Below are 22,350 nucleotides of genomic sequence, written 5' to 3'. Positions count from 1 at the left end.
ATCTTTGTCTAAAAGGCCTCATATCTCGCGTCGTCATTTGCATGAATTGGCTCCTTTGAACCGGCTCTCCTCCTCGGCGGAAGAGACTCCCTCCTTTATCCTCTTTTGAATATGTGCCGTTCATGGAAAACCTTCATGCAAAATAAGCAAAAAAAAGGAAAAAGTGTTTGCTCTGAGGTCGTCGGCTGCCTGTATTATTCATCTGCAGCATTTCCACTTCCGAACGCATGCAATATGAATGAGACCGAGATGACCACCAGAAGGAAAACACACACGCACACACACACACAGACACACACACACACACGTGTGGACGGACTTTTACGAGGTCTTTATTGTGGTTTTCATGAATACATTAAAGTTACACGTGTTTTTATAAATAAGTAAGTAAATATATATTTTAATATATTTGAAGTCCTGGAGTTGAAATCAAAGCTCTTATGTAGATCCACAGATGAAAAGTTTTAAAATGTTTCACAGACTCCAGAAGTTAAAAATAGTTATTTTATTTTTTGCGACTTTTTTGGGGGGGATCAGAGAATTTTGTTTTAATTTAGAATCAGAAAGTTTTTTTATTGGTAGTTCAAATATTCAAAAATCTTTTTTTTTTTTCCTTTTCATTGTGTAGAATTGATGTTTTTGAGCTTTACATCATGCTATGATGATATTCTCTCATCAAAAACATACCTGGAGTGTTGACTTGATTCTTTCATGCATGTTTCAGAAATCCTTTAAACTCCCTTGGCAACCGTTCAGCTGACCAAAACGCCTGGTTGGTGTTGTGGACAGCTCCTTCAGACTAGCCATCAACAATTAGCAAACACCTGGTGGAACTGCACATCATGCTGAGCTCATTATAGGAGCCACTTCTCAGCGCAACGCTGGTAAAGTGATACAAGTATTGAAGGGTTAATAGGGGAGTGATGTGTGGTGACTTCCTGAAGGCGGAGTTTCAGAAAGAGCAGGAGTTCTTAAAGAGACAGAGGCCCAATTTCAGGGCGTTAAAAGACAAGGCAACGTTTCTTTTAACTCGTATTTGATATATAGCAACTTTAACAACTGGAGTTGCCTGACTATGCTATAAAATTTCACCACGTGCCTGGAAAACAAATAATACTGCCCCTTTAAGTGGATCAAAACAACAATTTCCCGCAGTTTTAGCAACAGCTGGAACATTAGATAGTAACTGGGGGATTTGTACTTTGCTGCATAAATTGGCATATTTTTGTAACTCTTTTATCTTCGACTGGTGTTAAAAAAGCTCCCTCTCGAAAGGACCCTGGAGCACACGTTTTAATGTTTAATAGTCCTTTGAATGAAAAAAAAAATCTAAATTAGAATATATTGGACCTTTCATAAAAATCTTATGTTTCCTCTTACTGCTGACTTTAACTTTTCTTTAACAACTAATGGGTCTTCAATATGAATCCTTTGCTGTGGAAGTCAGTGAGGAAGATTCAAAGTCAGCACGGAGAACATAGAGATGGTGCATTCAGTGACTGGAAAAGGACTCGGATTTTTGAGTTTCTGACCAGTCAGTCATACTTGAGGACTGGTGAAGCTGAAAATCAGGCGCCCAAATCAGTTTCCTCTTCCCTTCCACCTCCAGTAGCTTTCTTCACTCTATAAATTATGTATCTATACTCATATCGATCCTGCACACATGTAAGATATATAATAAACGGCAGGTGTTGATGTCCCACAAACCACTTGAACAACTTGCATTCTCTCCCGTTTGCATGTGTGCTGCATTAAAAATGCAGAGGGCTGAAATGTGCTGCATCACATTCCAGAGCTTGTTGAATATATTCCCTCCCCTTGTGACACAGTCAGTATTCTGAATAAGAAAAAAAAAAACTCCTTTTGACTCCTTGTTAAAGCACGTCAATGTTCCCCCCTGCTGCTTTTTTCTACAGTATCAATCAGGTCTTTATTTTTATCTCTGCTTTCCAAACTAACAGCCCCCAGATCCCCGCCAAGCTGAGCGTCAGGCCGCTCTCGTAAAGCGTCTGACTCTGCGTATCTCTGCGGAGGCTCGTAGTTCATTCACGCTCTGCCCAATTAACCGCACTCTTCTCCGCATACACCTTTGATGTTGCCTGCGTCTCGGAGTCCCTCCGATGAATACGGCGGGTAGCGGAGGTGTCGGCGAGGCCCCTGGGTGGGGCCTCATTAACCCACATTTCTCCCTCCGACGTCGGGACGGGGCGCGGTGCTCGGAGGGGGTTCTCGCTCTGCTCGTCGGAACGCGTCCGAGGGAAGAAGAAAATGGAAAGCATTCCTCTGAAGAAACACCTCAGCATATGCAAGGGCGATGAATGCTGGGAGCTATTACCCCCCCTCGCCCCCCCTCTAATTTCCATCTTCTAATTTGCCGTGTATTACAGCCGGCTAATGCACTGCTAATGCAGTATTCATTCGTGGTTGGAAGATGGAGCTTGAAATGGGAAAGGCATCGTTTCCAGAGTTTTGCATATTAAATATAAGCGTTATGAGAAGCCAGGATGGAAAGAAGAAAACTGTTTGCAGTATGTTTAAGTCTCTGTTTTCACTACAGCACAAACCAAAAGAGTCGTCAGTAGCGGTTTCTCCATTTTATTTGACTTTGTTGGATTTTGAACCGTTTTCTTTCACTTTATGTTGAGCAGTTGCTCTGCTGCTATTGTTAAGGAATGACATTAGCTGTGAAATGTTCACATTTTTTGCTAAAAAGCAGTTTCTCACTCGATAATATCGAGTTTTGTTTTATTGCTGTTGCAGAATACCATCAGATGAGGTGATTTAGTTCCTCTGGAGCTGCAGAGCAAAGGGCATTTTTACATGCAGCATCCCTCACATTCATTGGTGCCTTTAGTAAAGATGAAAAATAAATATATTTATTATATTTTATTGCCATATTACACAAAATAGGACAAATTCAACTTTTTATTTCCCTGCGTTCTGTTTGTACGACTCCCTTTTACCAACAATATTTCTGTAAAAATCCAGAGATTACCTATTTTATTTGACCATTGTCATTTACTTACTTGTTTATTTGTGAAAATGTCCTGATAGGCTTCATAAGAATGTTTTGGAATAGAAACCGACCCACAGGATCACTGATCCTCCACCGTACTTTACAACCTTAAGCGTTTGTTGCAGGAAAACTTCATCACATCTGACCAAAGCACGTATTTTAAAGGTGACTATTGTTGCTACTTTAATGTAGGTTCCCTCCCCCCCCACCAATGACTAAATAAATTCAATTTTATGGATAGATTTCTATTTTTTTTCTACTTTGAGAATATGCCACTGAACTAAAATATTTTCGTACAGCTTTTTCGTCCACTTTACCAGAGATACCAACAAGTGTGAACAGGTTTATATGTTGGACTTGTTGATGTGTAAAATCAGTCGGATTCCAGTGTGTTTTAAAGGATGTAGGGCAGCCGGCTTATCCCTTCTGATACACTCACAGCAGTTCAATCTGGAAAGACTCAGACGGAGAACAAGGAACAATTAAAAGATTTAATGACAGCAATGAATATCAGTTCTTTGGCGCTCGGGCCCCGGCAGCTGATTTGAGCTGAGATTTGATGTGAACTCGATGAACATCCCGATAACTGATTAGGGATGCTCTCCCCCCGGGGCCCGACACTGGTGGTGGTGGTCAGGAAGGGTTCCATCCTGGAGAACCGAAGGATGAGGGTGGAGATGGGGAGGTGGTGGGTTGAACGCAGCTGGGAAGCGTCTGACGGTTTGGGTGTGGATCCTTTTATGCAGAGCCTGATTGCTGATTGAACGTGCAGGGTGAGGTCCAGGCTGAGGACGGGGATGAGCATGACGTCGATGGGTGAACGGAGGGGGCGGAGTCTTCCAGCTTGAACTTCTGCTAAAGCTCCATGTCTTTTTTTTAGTTTTCTGCATATTACGAGCTCATGTTCTACAATAGAGCAGCAGCATTAGTAGCAGTGATGAAACATCACATCAATGACCAGCTGGTCTACATTTCATTGAGACCAGACGTAGATGATAAAGTCTTATGGAAGACTTTATCATTTGTGACCCCATTGTGACCCCATTGCCAAGCTTCTCAGGCTTTAGCAGTTCTGTCACGTATCTGCATTGTTTTTTTTGTTTCGAGAGACATCTCCCAGTAAAATGTTGCTGGTGCGCATTTATCCTACATTTGTAAAGCGGTTTGTTCCCTCTTACGTAAGGAGCAGTAGACGGACTTTTCAATTAAGTTACCGATCCAGAGCGCTGGGAGAAGCGACTCTCCTGGGAATAGAGACGCAAAGTGCTGGATTAGTGAAAGATCGGCAAACACAGAGAGGAGGAAGAGACATAACTCTTACTGGAACAATACAGAGAAACAGCCATCGTCATCAAATTAGAAATTCAAATTTGCTACAAATTGTGATCATTTGAAAAAGTGAAGTACATGTTTTTTTACTTGCCATAATTCCCCATTAAATAGATTAATGTCATAGATTAGTTGGTGGGATATAATGCTCCTACACATATTTGGTAGCCTGATTTTGAAACATGTTGCTTTTCACCATATATCTGGAACTACAGCGCCAGTTCAATTGGTTGCCTTTAAGAAGACAGGATATTACTACTGTACTGGCAGCTTTAGCGATCATATTGCATTTGATTAAGGCTTCAGAGCTCTTCCATCACTTGTCAAGCCGTCTTATTACACCTGACCTCCGTACATTTACTCTCTCCGCTTCGTTTAGAGCCGCAGTGTAAGTCACTGTTGTGGCAGGTGGTGGTTATTGTTGCTTCAGGGGGCTCATAAAACCAGAGCAGGCAGCCGTGCTTCAGAGCAAAGCCGTTGGTCCGAGTCCTTAGAGGAGCTTAAAACATCGCAGCAGGCGTCCGGGTCGGACCGCTACCTTTAGTGCGCGGTGTGTGGACAGCAGCGCTCGTTCCTCCGTCACACACCGAGGGCCAAACAGCGTGCCGTCATGACTCATTCATTCGTAGGACTGCTGCTAACACACAGTACTTTGACTTAATTTCCATCGCGATGAGAAAAGTTGACTCTGCAGAACCCGACAGTACAACTGCAGATGTGGAAGAGTGTTGAACAGAAGGACAGCAACGCACAGATCTGACTCTGGTTTCTAAAATCCCCTCTCACGCTGACAAATTTAGCCTCTCTGGAAATGAAGAGATCTAGTTTAAAATCCTCAGACAGTTACGGACGTAGGCCCAGAGCGCTTGCAATCGGACAGGTTTTAAAGTCTCGATCTCGTTTTATCCCACCGTGTGTCCTCCTCGTCCTCCAGCTGGCTCCTGCATGACTGTCGCCTTCCTGCTGTGACCTCCAGCTGTGCCAACAGAGCCTGGCTGTCTCTCTCTAATATCACAGAGCCTCACATGCTGACACCTGCTGAACCGCAGCACCAAGTCAGCGCATTAATGTCAAGTTAGTTTTAAGGACCGTGTGGATTCTGCACTCGTCAATTTGACTACCTCACACAGTGCTGAAAAAGGAATCCTGTTGCTTAATGTCGTACAGGCTGTGCAAAAAGTAATGTGTGTTTTCTTCTCAGCAAATCCCCTTGTTTCCTTTGAAGTCGTTGCACATTTGTTAGGAAATTTTGTTGGTGATTTTAGCTGTACTGAACTCTGTCCGCCAATCATGAACAGTTTGAATTGAGTTTATTTGATTGGATAGTTGAAGTTTAAAGAAACAGCACATAATGGAAACGTAACTTGAAGAAACAAGAGAGTCCTTGTTGAGTGAATGACACAGTTACCGGCTTTGTTTCCTGTCATTCATTGAGGTTGTATTGGTCACTCCGGCTTTTTTAAAGTTGTTCATCCGTATGCCACAAATACATTTTCCTTATAAACGTTTCCAAGGTTTCCTCCAGAAATCATGCTAAGAAGTTTTAGCGTGTCCCAGCCTGACCCTACAGTTATCAGCCTGTCTTTCATCATTACAAACAAGAAGAAGCTCAGAGTTCATCGCTGGTGTAATCTCAGTCCCATCTTCACTCCTACAGCACACCTCGCCACTGTCTCATTGACCTTCCACATGCAGTAACTTACAGTGAATATAAAGGACCTTTGACAGCATCTGCAGTAGTCATAATAAACTGATCGCCTCCTGATAACGTCATACGGAGCTCAGTTTTGAGGAACTCCTTTGTGAGCTGACCTGAAAGCTCGCTGCTCTGTCATCACCTGGCTTTGTTGAAGTCTGTGCACAACGGGCACAATGTCATCCGTTCTCACCAATTGAAATTTGTTCATTGTGATTAACCCAAAAACAACAGCCAGCATCCGCCTGCGGTCTGGTTTGTGGTTGTTGATCTTCATTGAACTGTTAATTCTGTGGAAGCAAGCTGTTTGAAGAGAAACTGTGTGCAAACACTTTTGACAAAATGACTTTCTGAACATGTTGATTTAAAAAAATTACACAAGTACAGAACTATATGCCTTATAAGTGCAATGAAGTAAATATTTCCACCTAAAAAGTCCACCTAAAAAGTCTTTCTCCAAGTTTTTTTTTGTGTATATTTTTTGCATAATTGTTGCAAATCTGTTTCATTAATTCAAAATTTTCCCTCATTTTTGAAATGAACTTCTTTTTAAATGTGTTAAAGTGCAAAAATCACCACAAAGAAACAGGGTCACGCTGCCTTTTTGTTTAATTTTTGTTCCAGAACTCCAATTACGCTGACAGTCCACGTTTCTCTCATCATCCAAGCTGTCTTTTATTGCTTCCTTCAACTCTTCTCAGAATTTTATGGAACGCCTCAAATCCAGACAGCTAAAATATATTAACTCCTAAATGAAAATGAGGTGATGTCATCTTGAGGAAACACAGCCTGTGAAGTGTGAAGATGTGGGAAAAAAAAAAAAAGCTGAGAGACTTCCAAGCAAAAACAACCTCAGCGCGCAAAACCCAACAAGCAGTCGCGTAAGGCTGCGTGTCTACTGGGAGCGCAGAAGCTGTCAACAGCCACGCCGCACATTATTTGCACCTCTTCCTCTGCTTTGCGGGATGTGAAAGACGTTCGGCGTTCACCGCACACACACACAGAGAGATCACTGATAGACACCCAGCCCTGAAAGCCTCCCCGCATAGTTTCAGAGGGAGCGGAGGATGGATGAAGCGGGCCGGAACGATGGCAAACTGACTCGGTGATTTAAAGATGGGGGGGGGGAAAAACGGTGCCTTGGTAGGAAAAGAAAAGAGAGGAGAATGTTCAAAATAAATGGGTCGCTTCAGTCAGGCCTGATAAGCCTGTCAGTTTCAGTGGGATTGTCAGAGCGAGGTTATTCTCTCTTCCATCCATGCGCTTGCTGGAAAGTTGAGTGTAAAAAAAGAAATTGCTTAAATATGAAGAGGCAAAAGTCGGAGGGTTTTTTTGTCTTTTAGTCACTAAATAAAACACAGCAGAGGACTTTTGATCCTCTGCTTCATGGGTGGAGCAGCAGCAACGTGCGTGGGAAAACGGGGAGGATCTACCAGAGGCCGCCTGTCAGTCATTTAGCACGCCGGGGGACAGAGGAGGGGGCGAAGCAGAGGGGAGGGGTTCGTCTCTATGTGACAGCGACTTGTCAGAGCTTTGGAGGATGCAGATGCAGCACATTTCGTCCCAGCATCCCATGAGAAGCGTCAGGAATCACGTGATCTCAGCCTCGGTAGCTTTTCTCATCATGTGAGTGACAAGATTCAGAGGAGGTGGATGGAGAAGTTAGTGGAGCAGGCGGTGTTTAACTGAGGTGGGATGAGCTTGTTTTTTTTATATATATTGTTATTGGTTATTCTTATTTTGTTGTTTTTTAGGTGTCTCTTTAGTCTGTAGCTGCTGTAATTCAAACGTCTTGAGGAAATCCTTCCTGCAAGCTTTGTTGTTTCGCCTCTTGTCACTGGGTTTAGTCTTAAAATGTTTTTTTTTTTACCTTAAAAGTATTTTCACTTTTAAATTTTAAAGAAAATGTTTCTGACACATTGAGCTGGTGCATGTACTCTGGTTTTTGTGCTTGTTTCCAGGTAAAATGGCAAAAAACATTAAAAAAAAATCCAATGAAAAGGCTCATTTGTTTGTCTCTTACGTACAGCTCAGAGGTTTCTCAAGCAGCTTTTGAAAGCCAGGTCATTGCAGAAATCAGGTTGAATAGTCAAAATATTTCAGGTTTTTACCACTGCAGTCCAGATTCCTTAAAAAGTCGGGCGACCCGATATTAGGAAAACATGAAATGGTGATGAAATTATCGAATGTATAGAATATTTGTTGCAGCTATCCTACATTTCCTCCACCCTTCTCTTTTTTTTCCAACATGAATCGCAGTCAGAAAAAAGCATCTTGTATTTCTGCTTCCTCTGACTTTAATTTAAACACCTCACTGATTCTTGAGTCTTTGCTCTGCAGCAACGACACACAGAAAGAAGATGCTGTCAGCACAACCTGATGGCAAAAAGATACGATTTTTGAATTTCATCAGCTGAACTCTTAATGTGTTTCTAAACACACTCTAAACTGGCTTCTCATTTTAAATTTAATCTGAAAACCCTACTCTGTTTTGTTTGCTCTGTTTTCTAGGAACTCTGCCGACACGCGCGCGTTGAGTGCGAGTGTTTTGGCATGTGTGGGTAACCGTACACTGGCCTCTCCTGACAGAGGAGAACTAATTATGCAATTGACTCAGCATCTAATTGAATCAGAAAAAAAGGAGGACGGGGTTTGTTTTACAGTATCAGGATACGGTTGCCTCTCTAACCTCGTGTCTCTGGTGCTCATTGTGCCTCAATCATTTGCTCAGCAGAGATAAAAGCGGCCGCGCTCGTCAATGTTATTGACTGAGCTGGGATGGTTTGGTGTTGCTTTCAGAAACAGCGGCTCATTTATGAATGACCCCCCTCGGTTTCCTCCCTCTGTTCCTCCAGCTCCGGCCCTCGTCCGTCCGGCTCGATAAAAAGGCTCCGAATACCAGAGAGGAAGCTGGCCGCCCTGGGATCTGAGTCAATGACCTGTTGGACAACACAAGAAGCACGGAGGATTAATTAAAATGGGGTAAGTTTAAGAGATTAGACTTTGCGCTGCCAATAGCTGCAGGAGCTTCGCACAGCTGCAGCAGGACTTATCAGCAAACATGATCCCTGCAACGCGACGCTCACTGCTGGGTAACCTCTGGCCAAGCTGAGACGCAGCGAGATGTGCTGATAGCAAAATTCACAAGCAGACTTATGCTCTGGCTAGTGCAGAGACATGTGCATGTAGGCAGGAAGACGAACTGAAAAGATGCAAAGAATGGAGATGTAGGAGCGTTAAACAGAGCATTTACAATAACTCATACACTAAGTGAAAAGGCTTTCTACTACAACTGCAAACTTGAACGCAATTAAAAAGTGAAACAGAAGACAGGATTGTTAAAATCAATACGATTCAGCTTTTTTGCTTCAAATGAAAGGAAAAACACAAGACACACAGTGACAGTATTTACTCTCCTGAGAGCAGCGGTGTCAAACTCATTTCTGGCCGGTTGTGCCAGAATGTATTGATACAACCTGATCAGAAACTGTTAAAATATCAATGATTTTTTTAAATTAAATAATATTATTGAACATCTTTTCAGTCCCTCCAGGATTTTGTGATACTTTTTGTGATTTTTTACAATAGAAATGAAAGTGTTTGTGGTACTAATTTGGAAATATGTGTGATATTTACGCTCATTTATGATAGTAAACATGACTATTTATTACTCGCTGCGTAGATTATGGACTATAATCTGACATCAGTTAAGGCTGAGGGAGGTGTTTAGTGTAAGTGAGAAAGTTTTTGACAATTTTTGAGAAAAATCTGCAATAAACTCCCAATTATTAGTGCAAAAAATTTCTGCGGTTTGTTGATTTTGCATGAATTTCCACGATAATTCTCAAGCACCTGGAGGGACTGATTGATATAATTTGGCAGTAAGCAGATAAAAACTGCACTGATTTGATTGATAACATAAAATTTAAGCATACTTAATGTTTTGTCTAGAATCTAGAGGGCCGCATAAAAAGCTATGGCGGGCCAGATTTGGCCCATGGGCCTCGAGTTTGACACACGTGTCTTAGGCTTTTTTTTTACATTTTGTCACATTGCAAGCACAGACTTCAATGCTTGTTGGGAGGGATTTCATCCATCCATCAGTAGGCTTGTTGTAATGCCAAAGTTTTTTTTCACATTTCCTTCTTTTGTGCAGCATATTTGAGAAACAAGGCAGCTCAAGCTGCATTACATCATAAAACCACCAACATAACATAAAATTTTTCCAAGTCGCGTCATTCAAATGTTGGTCAGTCATTTATTATGGTGCAAAACCAACTCTAAACAGGTGGGTTTTTAATCTGGACTTAAAGGAACTCAGTGTTTCGGCTGTTTTGCAGTTTTCTGGAAGTTTGTTCCAGATTTGTGATGCATATAAGCTGAATACTGCTTCCCCATGTTTGGTTCTGGTTCTGGATATACAGAGCCGAACCAGAACCAGAAGACCTGAGTGGTACATGTGGTTGTAATGCAGCAAGATGTGTGTGAATTTTATATGCTTTACAAAAACACACCCAACGTTTTCATTAGGTTTTGTTTTTGTTGAGGCTGAAAAACCAGAAGAGTTTCAGGGCTTTTCACTGAAAAGTTTTCAAGCCAGGATCCTACAGCCTAAATTATTTCTTCAAGATTTAAAATAAAAAGATTATCTTTGCAAGCATGTCAGTGTCTACAATGCCACTTTATGAAGCACAAAAAAGTATCATTAAATCTTTAACCCCATAATGTCTTCATGCACAGATTCAGGAACATATTTTAGAGGTTTTTTCATTTGAGTCACTCTAAGGATCAGTTCAAACACCCTAATGATTTATTAGCTTTTCACTGACTCTGAAATCCTGTCCTGAAAAATGAGCTCATACCCCTGCTGGGACGTGGCGGATGACAAACCACCCAGCTGGTGGAGATGAGTTATTCCCCTGTTGGGTACAGAGACAGGAGGGAGAAGGCAGAGCTCCGACCTCCAGGGAGCGCTTACGCTGCTTTAAAATTCAGCTGCAGAAAAACAGAAAGAGAGAGAGAGATATACTGAGCTGCACTCAGGGTAATTAAAACCAAATTCCCCATATTAATGGTTTTTACACACACACACACACACACACACACGTTTGTGTTGCTATCTTTGTGGGGACTTTCCATTGACTTCCATTCATTTCTACAGCCTAAACCTTACCTTTACCCTTTTCCTAACCCTAACCATCACATACCTAAGAATCTATCCTGTTCTCTAAAAGGTGTTTTTTTTTTTTTTTGCAAGTTCCATATTTAAAGCATTTTCCTTGTTGAAAAAATTGCATAAACTGATGGGTCATGGTAAGTTGTGAAAGTGGCTGAAACAGAAGTGGGAACTGTAGAAATTTGAGTTTAGTAAAATGCATTATTTTATTATGCAAAATGTGTAGTAGCCCTAAGTTATAAGTGTAGTTTAATGTTCATTTTACATTTACATTCAACAGTGTGTGACAAATCCCACTATTAATTGATATGAAATGCTTTGCTAATGTTTTGATCTTTTTCTTCAGACGACTCAGAATGGTGGGTTTCTTTTAAAGCAGTTTTGATTTGTTCTTCAAGAGAGCTGAAGGTCTTTAAAAGTTTTAATTCGGACCTTGAGTGCTTTTTCACTTTGTTTTACCAATCTTTTATAACTTATTATGCAGGATAGACTTTGATAAGAAAAGGAGAGGAACAAATTTGAGAACAACTGGACTCTGTGACCTGAGATGCATTATTATTATTATTATTATTATTATTATTAATATTATTCAGTAGTATGTCATATGGAAAGCTTGAAGCTAGTACCTAAACTTACTAGTGTTAAAATACATTTTTTTGTTCAAAACTATGCATCTTTGCTATTTTGGTAAAAAAATAAATAAAATTAAAGTGTTATTTATGCATAGAAAATATGATAAGTCACAGTTTGCTTTGAAAAAAAGAAAACAAGCACAGAGATAAAGCTGGATAAAAAACAACTAAGTCCAAACATAAAAGGACAGGCATAACAGTGTCATAAACATGAAGGAGTCTTCTGAATATGTATAACTGTTGACATAAAATGTCATTTGGTAAATAATTACATTTTTAATGCAAAGTTGCCCTAACAGTTGTATTAAAAGTCCAATAAAAGTGGAAACTTTGCATCATTTGGTCAATAATGAGCCTTTTAATGCAAAGGTCCATAAAAATTGGAATTAAAAGTTAATTAAAAGTGTCATTATTTACTGAATGACACTTCATGTCAACAGTCACAAACATTAATGCGGACTTCTTCATGTTTATGACAGTCTTATGCACACCCCTTCCAATAAAGTGTTACCAAAAGATTTTCAAACCAGGTGAAGTACCAATTTAAAAGATTCCAACCGAGTCTCACTTCTCGCTGTCAGCGTTGCTTCGTAGAGGATCCGAATACCAGCAGGTCTTCAGGAGGCGCGTTGAATGCAGGCACTTAAAAGTACCGTTATGTATAACTTCCTAAATGCTAAATGAGTGCGTTTCCCAACTGCAGCACAAGTCTTGGTTTCAGAATCAATAAATTAGGGTCCTGGCTTTCTGTTTATTAGCTAATTTAATTCAGTAAGCAGCTCGGAAATGACATTTGAGGGAAACCGCCCCCACTAATTGACTCTGATCACAACTGTGCTTGCCTCCGTCCATGTAAGGAATTACAATGTGTCTATTAGTTCAGCCTGCAGAGGCTATGCGCCGCCTGTTTTAGTGGGGCATTAGAGTCTGCGGACGATATTTGAATTTTACTTTTCGCATGACGCATCGGCCCTGCTTCATAATCGCGTCCTTAATCAGGCTCTGCTGAATGTGGCAGACAGAATATGAGCCCTGGATGTTGGAGGAGGTTTGGGCCGAGTGGTCAACATGCAATCTGTACTCAAAGAAAGGAAGAGTCAAAGTACACCCTGTACCATCTTGTCCGCTCTTTCGGCTGCTAATATCCAACTGCTGTATGATTAGTCAGAGGGAAAGAGCGGCCAGAGTCTGCCGAGCAGCTATCTTCATTACTGTCCATTCAGCTTACTGCTTTCTTTTAACGTCACATTCATTTCCCCCTCTTTTCTCCGTCCCATCTTTGTCTCCTGTAGCAGCTCCGTCTTGCACTATCTGTCTCTTTGTATCTGTTTCTCCATCGTCATGTTTTAATAGCCTGGCAAGCAGAGCAATAATCCCTCTATTATTATTCCAGCTGCAGAAGGAGAGAGAGAGAGGAAAGGAAAAAAAAACCCTAGGGGGGTAGACAGGGCGCCATTTATACAAAATGAATGTGATTGCTTTGGTGGAAGAGACACACGTAAGGGGCAACATTTCTGTCTCCTGGACTGTGGTTATGCAATATTCATGGTGCTGTTGTCCACCTGGTTGCGGAAGAACACTGACAGATCCTTGTCATCAATGCCAACATCTGAAAAATTGAGCACAAGTGCATTTCGCAGTAAAAGTAATCAAAAGCCTTCAACTTTATCCACATTTATTGATCTCACATCCACAAACTTTAGTCTGTTTTTTCAGATTTGATGTGACAGACTGACACAATGTGGTGAAACGTCAAATTGAAAGGAAATTTGTAGTATATTGCTCCAGTTTGATACTCTTATTCTCTTAAATTAAATTCAGTGCAACCAATTTCCTGTAGAATTACAATAATTGTTAGAGTTAGATTCATACAACTTTCCAACTTTTAAATATTTAATAGCTTAATCCATCACTTAAAGACGAAAAAATACGGCACAGCTGTACGCCTAGCAAGATGTGATGTGTTGCATCACAGAGCTGCAGAGATCTGTAGCTCATACAGGACAACCGAGAGCTAGATTGACATCATTTAGGTCAAAGGATATTGACGTGTTAGAATGGTCCAGTCAAAGTCCAGACTTAAACCCTTTGCACATTTGTGATGAGATTTAAAAGTCAATGTGCACAGTTGTTATCCGTTCAGTTTGCCTTAGATTGGATGGAGCTGACTATGTGTAATGATCCCTTCACTTCATATTGATCTGCAAATCTGTTGGTCTGTTGCATAAAATACATGAAGTACGATGAGAAAATGTGAAAATTTGAAGCGGTATTTAGCATATTAGTGTTAAGGAAGTTTTTTGGAAACATCCTCATAATCTTCATCATGTGCTTTTGCCCCTGCAGGCGGCCATACTTGCTACCTGCCTGCTATGCGTCTGAGGGCCTCTTTCTCTGCCCACAGCCATGCCAGACGTGAAGCTTCCCCCACCATGTGACTACCCCTCCACTTCCCCTGTTGCACTCTCCGCCAGCTCTCCTGCTGGCTGCAGCTCTCCCCTGCACCTCAGGATCGACATGGAGCCCTGCATCGCCAACCTCCCTCTGTCCCCAGACCCCTTGAGCTCGTTCCCCCGCCACAGGCCCTTCCACGCTCTGTCGTACCCGCTGATGGCCAGGTGCAACAGCAGCACCTTGCTCACCAACTTGGGGTTGAGGTATTGCTCCAGCCGTCAGGGAGCTCTGGGGGTAGAGCGAGGGCAGGGGACGGTCCGGGGCTCCTGCATCGACACTGGAAGCACTGGCAGCAGGCCTTACAGGAGTATGGAGAACCTGAACTGGAGCGCCATAGGAGATCCTGGCTTGTGTGCACTCAGTGCTGCACCTTGCAGGAGCGTGGACAGCGAGTTTATTTTGCGGTACACCTCTTCTAGCCACTGGTACGACGGACCTCCGGATGGATCCTTGCTCGGTGCCCACGGGCTGGTACCCAACGCAGAGAGTTTGGCATTCTTTCCTCGACACGGGCTACCCAGAAAGGATCTGCCTCTCTTTCCCCAGCTGCTGCTTCCAGGTGGTGTTGATGAATGGGATACAAGGAAGGAACTGAGGGAGAAACTCCGTCTGCAGAGTGCAAGATCCTCTGTTGAGCCTCTGAGGCCTCTCCCGATGCGGCCTCAGGTGAACCCAAATGCTGTTGCCAGTGAACGAGAAGGTGCGCATCAGGGAATCTCAACAGGGTCTAGGCCGACGTGCACAATGCGTACATCTCCAGAGGAGATCAAGCAGGAAGTTTTGAGGCGCTTACAGCTCAGGCGGCAGAACAGCAGCCCCAACCTGACCGTCCAAAGCTCTCAGTCCAGCGCAAAAGTAGCCCAGACGTCCTACACAACAGACAACATTGCAGGGAACCCAAGTGGGACAGAGTCTGTCTGTGAGCGTCGTAGACCTCCTGTGGGGCGACTGTACATCCCAACATTTGAGGAGTTTAAGAGAATGAGGCAGAAGGAGGGAAAGCAAAGTGAGGAGTCTACGGGAGGTGACCAACACCTAGTGCAAAATAATGAATCCTTTTCTGATCAGACTGAGCCTCTGCTTGGACCTGGTGGAGTTCAGAAAGGTAATTCTGGAGGTGAAGAAGGCGTAGGTGTAGCTAGAACCGACGAGGCCCCGCAAACCGCCCCCTCTGCAGAGAAACCTGCTTCAATCACGACGACCAGTAACAGCACCACCGCTTCCACATTCCCCTGCAGCTCTGTCACCAGCAGGAACTCCCCCATCCGAACGGGCCCGTCGCCACGTTCGCCCCTTCAGCCCCAGGCTTCCACAGTCCAAGCCCAGGACAAAGCCATTGTTGTAGGAGGAGACGAAGGGAGCGCCAGGCGCAGGAGGAGCAGTCTGGAACCAGCTGGGTCGGTTCCCTTCCCTGCCAGCAGAGAGAACTGGGAGCGTCCGTCCAGCTGCTGCCCGGCGCTGCTTCTGGAGGGCACGGACCTGTCGAAGTATGGAGCCAAGATATATAAGATGAGGGATGGGCTCATCGGATCTGCACTGGACCTCATCAAGAAAAGGTTAGTCAGGCAGATTTACAGCATGTGGCTCATCTTGTTAAGGTTTTGATTGAACTATTGACTCAGGAGAGCTAAAATACTAACGGTTTATTCTTCCCAACATCATGTTATGTTTGAGAAATATATCCAGCACTTTGATTAAAAAAAACTTTTTTTTATTAATAATAAAACTTTTTTTTATTAATAATGTTTAAATTAAAAGTAGACCTTCTTTTCATGCTCAAATAAAATGTAAAATTCTGTTTTGAAAACTAAAGTTAAAGCACTATTTTAAAGTATTTATTGTTTTTATCAACTACATTTTTCAGTTGTCTTTAACGAAACATCTGTTCACATTGTGGTAACTTACCCAAACACGTTGCAGGTCTACTGCACCCTGCTGGCCTGGCATGGTACTGCACAGGGACTGACTAAATTATATGATTGTAAAAAAAAATTCTACATCCCACTTGACACAGTAAATTTTCATTCATTTAAAGCCAGAAACGCTCAAAACTTTCTCCTTTACCATGCTTTTATATCGTAATAAAAATCACTTAAACTTGATTTTAACAAACAATTAAAATTTACCACTGTAAGTGAAAGTTAATATTTAATTTTTAACCTTACATTTTCAATCTAGGACCATCATTTTATTATTCCTGTAAAAATTATTTTAGGTTTTTACATTTAACATTTTGCACCGCTTAGCTGGAAAATTCATTGTTTTGCCCGAGCCTTGTAGCTGATGCAGCGGCGATCTTAGCTACATTACTGAGCCAAACGCACACAGCAGCATGTTTGTGTGCTATGCAGAACATGCACCTCCATCTGCTTGAGGCCGCGCGCGCCGTCTCGATATCGATTTATCTCAGTTATTGTGCTAACAGCTGTCAGAGTTAACAGGGTTGGCTGTGCAGACGGGGCTGTGGGCGGGAGGCTGACATGAGGCACCGCAGACCGGAGGACCAGCCGTACCTCTGCAGACTCACTGTTTCCCTGCCGCTCCTCTCTCTCTTTGTGTCAGCTGTTGGCTGGATAGATGAATGTATCCATTGTAGTTCATCCCAATCAAGGGCAAACAGGATGATGGCATCATTTACCACATTGTCTTGCTAGTTAGGCCTGTATTTATTGAGCTATTTGTTTATTTTGAGCATGGAGGAGCTGCTAAGTTTGGCCTGTTCAGTAATAAAAGCTGAGTCTCAGCCGTAGCCTGTGATAAATGGGAGATATAGTGCATATTTACCTGGCTGTCAAGACTCTTCACTCACTGTCTCCTCTTTGTCTGCTCAGCTAGGAGGAATGATGGATGTCTGAGGCTATGTTGCATGATGGCAGCAGTAAAATACCTGCTGTGGAAGACTTTGTGCACACAGAGCATTTGAAAATAAATGTATAGGTCTACAGCTGTATTTTTTTATCAATGTGCGTAACCAACGAGCCTGGCTATTACCTTCCTGCGTTTTTCTGCTTGTTTAAAATATCGCTTGACTGCTCTGTCTGTGCTTTCACCCATTCACTTGGATTTCTACAGAACAAGAAGATGTAATGGCAGCAGAGGAAGCAAGCAAAGACGTTCGTTCTGTGTCGGCCACGCTTCCGATTATTGAATTAACACTAACAATGTTGGTACTTCTCTTTTCCCAGTGGAGGACAGTTGTTTACAGCGCAGGCAATTTCCAGTAAGCTTCATAGCTTTGAAGTGACGTCACGGTCAAACGTTAGCAGTCGGGTAAAATTTAAAACTTAGTCCTCCTGTGGGTTCAGGAGATGAGGTCAATTTGACCCCGCAAGCTTTCTGCCCTGTGCGAGGTCCAGCCGGGGTCGCTTAGAGTGTCTCAGAGCGTCACACCAATTAGACTTGAATTATGCTTTTAATATCGGAGCAAGACCTGAGAGACTCCTGTTGATTTATAAATTTTGGAGCACTTAGCAATCCAGAACAAGAATCGAACATGGGGAACCAACATTTAGCTTTATACTTTACTCATCTAGAACAAACTTAGAAAGGACCATCTACTTAGCCACCTAGAACAACTGGAACATTTTAAAGTGTAGTTTTTATTTTGCTGTGCTTGTGTTGATTGTCGTCTAATTTGTCTTGTTGCTGAAAAAGTGCTGCATAGATAAAACCTCTTTCTCTTCTTCTTCTAAGACCACGGGAGGGTAAAACAGAGTTCACGCCTCTGTGAAGCAGTCGTTCCACTCAGACCCTCTCTGTGAACCGAAGCACAGAAAAGACGCTGGTTTTCATCTTGCTCATAGCCAAGCAAAACTTGGGGAAACTGCAAGGCGCACCTCTGCCGTGGTCTCGACTTTAACTCCATCCATCTTCCCATCAACTCCAGCTGCGGTGCCTGCCGTAGCACAGTTCTGCCGCTACCAGGCCTCACTGGGAGACAGTGTGTTTAGGATGATGTGTACTGTTACTTTTCCACTACTCATAGCATCTTGCATGTTACAAAGTCCGTTTTGGTCTGACTGACTCAAAATCACTTCTCGCTGTTGTTTTAATGAGACAAGGAGTCCTGTGATTTGTGGCCCTGTGAGGCTGATTGTTGGAGAGCTGGCAATTTGCTTCGAAACCACAATAAAGCTTATCTGATGCTTTAGGATCAAGGAGCACTGGCCTGATTAAGGTTCGGGGAGAGCGGCAGAAACGATCACAGTTGTGCGCAATCAGTGCGTAATAGTTCGAGTGATGGCTTTTTTTGAAATAGTGGCATGAAAATCACAGATATGCCCACCAGAGACTGATAAGGAGAACCGCATCACACGATATTACGTTCCATTCAGAAGTTGCTCTCTCTCTAAAAAAAAAAAAGAATTACAGTTGCTTCCTGAGCCAGGTGGCTGATGAATTCACCCACTCAGCGGAGCCCGCTGACATGCAGCAGCTCAGAGTCAGCTCTGCTTGTTCCGACCGAATTCTTCTTTTATGTTGGGGGGAAAAATCCAAAAAAGAATCCAACACACTCGGCTCTCTTGTGGTTTAAACTCAAACCTGAGGCTCAGGGCACGTTTCAAAACTTGAAGATTTATTAATTAAACATGGCAGTCTTCTTTGTGGTCTCCTGCCCCCTGCGGTGTTTGGCTTTCACCCATAAGCCTCTTTGTTCAGGCGTATCATGCAGCACATTGTGCGTTCAGAGAATAACAGTCCTCCAGCTTGCAGAATCCCTGCAATAAGCATGTTGTTCTACCTGGGAGGGTTATTACAGGCTTCAGATGGATTAACGCATTAGAACCGCACCGCTGGGGAAACCGTACACCGCAATGAAAACGCGTAGGCTGAGTATAGCGTGAAACTGAAACGGCGTGTCTGCGGTTTATGTGCTTCCTCTTTATTCATCGCCGGTAGACGTCACCACTTAAAGAGAAAGATATTGGATTCATTTGGGCGATACGTGCTTCGGGTAAAATGACAGCCCGCCTAATTTTGTTGTCACATCGCGGCGCGCTGAGAGGCGATCCATCACAAACAGCGATTTCCTGATGAATTAAGCCACAGGTTATTGCTCCCCATGCATCATCCAGGTTGTGACAGCTGGAGCGCGTTGGGGAGAGAGAGAGAGAGAGAGAGAGAGAGAGGCCTTTTTAACCACAGTTTGAACCGACTGGACTCGTCCGAGCTGCGTCCCCGGGGCCACCGGTGGGCTTTCTGCCACGTTGGGTCTGGCTTGATTAAGACGATTGGGCGCCTCCTCTGTGCTGCGCTTGGCGTTTTCGATTAGATAACGGAGAAAGTGCGGGTCGGGTGTAGTTGAGTGAAAAATGTTTTCATACCGCGGACCAGAAAAGAGAAGAGTCTAGGAACAGATTGTGTTAATATGTAGATTTAACCTGTCATTTAAAGACGCACCAATATCTCTGACGTGGACGGAAGTTAAAACCTTGGTTCTGAAAGTAAAATGATAAAAATTAAAATTAAGAAAAGGGGGTAAAAACCAAAGTGATAAAGTAGATCGTTGCTCCATATATTTTGGAAATGTGCTGTGTCTCACAAACGTTTTCACAGCGTTTCACTTTTTCACTTCGGTACGTTAAAACCACAAACTTCATAGCTGAAACGATTCATTGCATTAATCGTGATGAATCAATTGTTGAAATAATAGTCAACTAATTTAGTAATCGATTATAAAAATGTTTTTTTTTATGTTTGATTATTATTATGTTTTTTGTTTAATTTCTTTTTTTATTATTATTTCACCAGTTTGAAATAAATACATTTCATTTCAAGACCGAAATGGGCGGCTACAGATCACAAAATTTACATCAATCAGGATTTTCAGTCACTCTGACACTGGACTGGATTGAGCAATATAAATACTTTTTTTTAAAAAAAATATCTGAGCTACTCCTGTGTAGACTTCTTATAGTTTTCTTTCAGCAGTGGCTGTCTTAGGCATCTATTATTTATCTTCACTTTCACATTTAGTCTCTGATCGGCTCTCAGATGCATCCATTTATTTAGCCGTAGGATGCAAACCACATGACTAAACTACCTCAATACTGAGAAAGAAAGCCCATTTTTAAAGTATTTACATCTTCAGGGCACAGGCATTTCTTAGACTTCATTATGGTCTGTACCACTGAGTCGACTCTGGCTGCTGATCTGTTTAGAAACACGAGTCTTAATTTAAGTAGTACAGAAATCTCTAAAATAATATGTCAGAGGGGATTTTTTTTTTCTTTCCCTTACAAGAATTGCAACAATGTCTTCCTCTGCGGTCGTGACTTCTGGATCGCAAAAGCTCACCGGGGTTTGGAGAACCAGATCAATAAGCTAGTGGGATGTAGAGTTGAGAATGATGCTACAAGCAGAATTTAAAGACGTGTGCATTATTTTATGGCTCCGTTAAACGATAGTTATTTACTATGGAGCTTACGCATTTAATAATAGCTTCGTTAAATGTGTAAGCTGGTAGTTTTAGTGAAAAATCTGCAGACATCCACTCAAGATAAAACATAGACATTAAAAATATGTTTTTTTTTTCTGCAGAATTGCTAAAACCAACACATAAATGATACAAAAATATGCAAATCAGGGATGAAGAGAGAGAAAGGGAGGCTTTGTTACAGTTCATGTGAGTATTTTCTATTGCTAACTTCAATTTATTATAAGGAAATTTTAGGTTATGAAGGAATCAATACAAAAAGAATTAAGAGTTTGGAGTTTTTCTTTATTATTTTTTACAAGCAAATATCTGAAATATGATTCCCGTGAACAAAATCCAGTGCAAAAAAAAGTCACTAAACCCTAACTTAGTGCATTTTACTGACAGAATGGCCCAGTCAAAGTCCTGATCTCAATCCAGTTGAGAACCTAGAGCAAGACTTGAACATTGATGCTCAGTATTCAATTGGAATTTGAAATGTACTAATTGATTTGGGAGAGACAATGCACACTGATGAACATTTCTGTAAATGTGACAGGATTGACCAAATGGCTGTTTTTCATCCAATGTGAAATTTGTGTTGCTAAAAGCAAACAAAGTTAATACAAGACAAGGTCAAGTGACTTTAGTACACACATTTAGTCAATAAATACAAATCAGTACAAACAGTAAATACAAGACAAAGGAAAATACAACACATTTTTTTTTCTGGGGAAAAAAAAACTATAAGAAATTGTTAAAATTGGCCAAACTGGAGCTGAAAGGAAGAGTTTCTGTCTCTAGTTGTGCAAAGCAGGTAAAGATAAAATAATTACAGATGTGGCTGCAGCGAACGCTGACTCTTATTAGCAGACGAGTTTTTGTTCCCATCCTTTGATTCCTCTTTACAACTATACGTCACGATTTCTAGGTTGATTACATAAAACCCCAAACATACGTTAGGATTTGTGGTTAAAATATACCAAAATGTGTAAAGATTTATAGATTGCAGATTTTTTTGGAGGATTATGTTTCGTATTAGGTACATGAACATTTGCAGAGTAATTTCAGCTCAGCTGTTTAGCTTTTTTTTTTTTTTTTTTTTTTTTTTTGGTGAGGATGCATCAGAGCCGCTAATGGTTGTGTGCGGTGAGTGTATAGCTGTCCAGTTATCAGACAAAAGGATGAACGATGGGAAGGTCTGTTCTTGCATGCAGGAATTACCCATGTGGTCCCGGGGTTCAGGTGTTAATATGCACTGATGTCCCTAATTACTATCCCTCTGAGGCGGAGGAGGAGAGCAGGGGTATTGATCGAGGTGTTTGGGGGGTTGGAAGGATGATGGTGGAAGAAGAGGAGGAGGATGGTTGTGGAGGACAGTCGACTCAGCAGGGGAGCAGAGGGTGTGTGTGTGTGTGTGTGTGTGTGTGTGTGTGTGTGTGTGTGTGTGTGTGTGTGTGTGTGTGTGTGTGTGTGTGTGTGTGTGTGTGCAGGAAAGGGAATGACAAGGAAGCTGTTTGCTGACAAGCATTTCTCCAGAATGATAATCCCAGCCCTCCTCTCTCTGCTGCATGCTCACTGGTTTTTTTTTTTTTTTGCCTTCCCCCCCCCCCCCCTCCCCCCCCCCCAATT

General features: G+C 42.2%; 1 protein-coding gene and 1 long non-coding RNA gene across 7 annotated transcripts in view; one reads left to right on the top strand and one right to left on the bottom strand.

Moving 5' to 3' along the window:
- Nucleotides 1-22,350, top strand: part of arhgef49 (Rho guanine nucleotide exchange factor 49) — a 65,941-nt gene that overhangs the window by 31,022 nt on the left and 12,569 nt on the right. For all 6 annotated transcript variants that reach the window (XM_015047382.1, XM_015047384.1, XM_015047379.1 and 3 more), the window contains 2 exons: nt 8,897-9,023; nt 14,196-15,859. In XM_015047382.1, the coding sequence (XP_014902868.1) occupies nt 14,256-15,859 (1,604 nt within the window). In that variant the 5' untranslated portion in view covers nt 8,897-9,023; nt 14,196-14,255. The remainder of the gene's footprint in view (nt 1-8,896; nt 9,024-14,195; nt 15,860-22,350) is intronic.
- LOC106956501 (uncharacterized) lies at nt 36-1,061 on the bottom strand. Its single transcript, XR_001426782.1, has 2 exons — nt 688-1,061; nt 36-131 (listed from the first exon to the last, which is right to left on the bottom strand). It is a non-coding gene; the product is annotated as an uncharacterized LOC106956501 (long non-coding RNA).

Source organism: Poecilia latipinna, unplaced genomic scaffold (assembly GCF_001443285.1).
Source record: "Poecilia latipinna isolate Pla-1442-1.1 unplaced genomic scaffold, P_latipinna-1.0 Scaffold823, whole genome shotgun sequence".
NCBI classification, from domain to species: Eukaryota; Metazoa; Chordata; class Actinopteri; order Cyprinodontiformes; family Poeciliidae; genus Poecilia; species Poecilia latipinna.
Note: the sequence above shows the minus strand (reverse complement) of the source record. Positions and strands in the feature narration are given on the sequence as shown.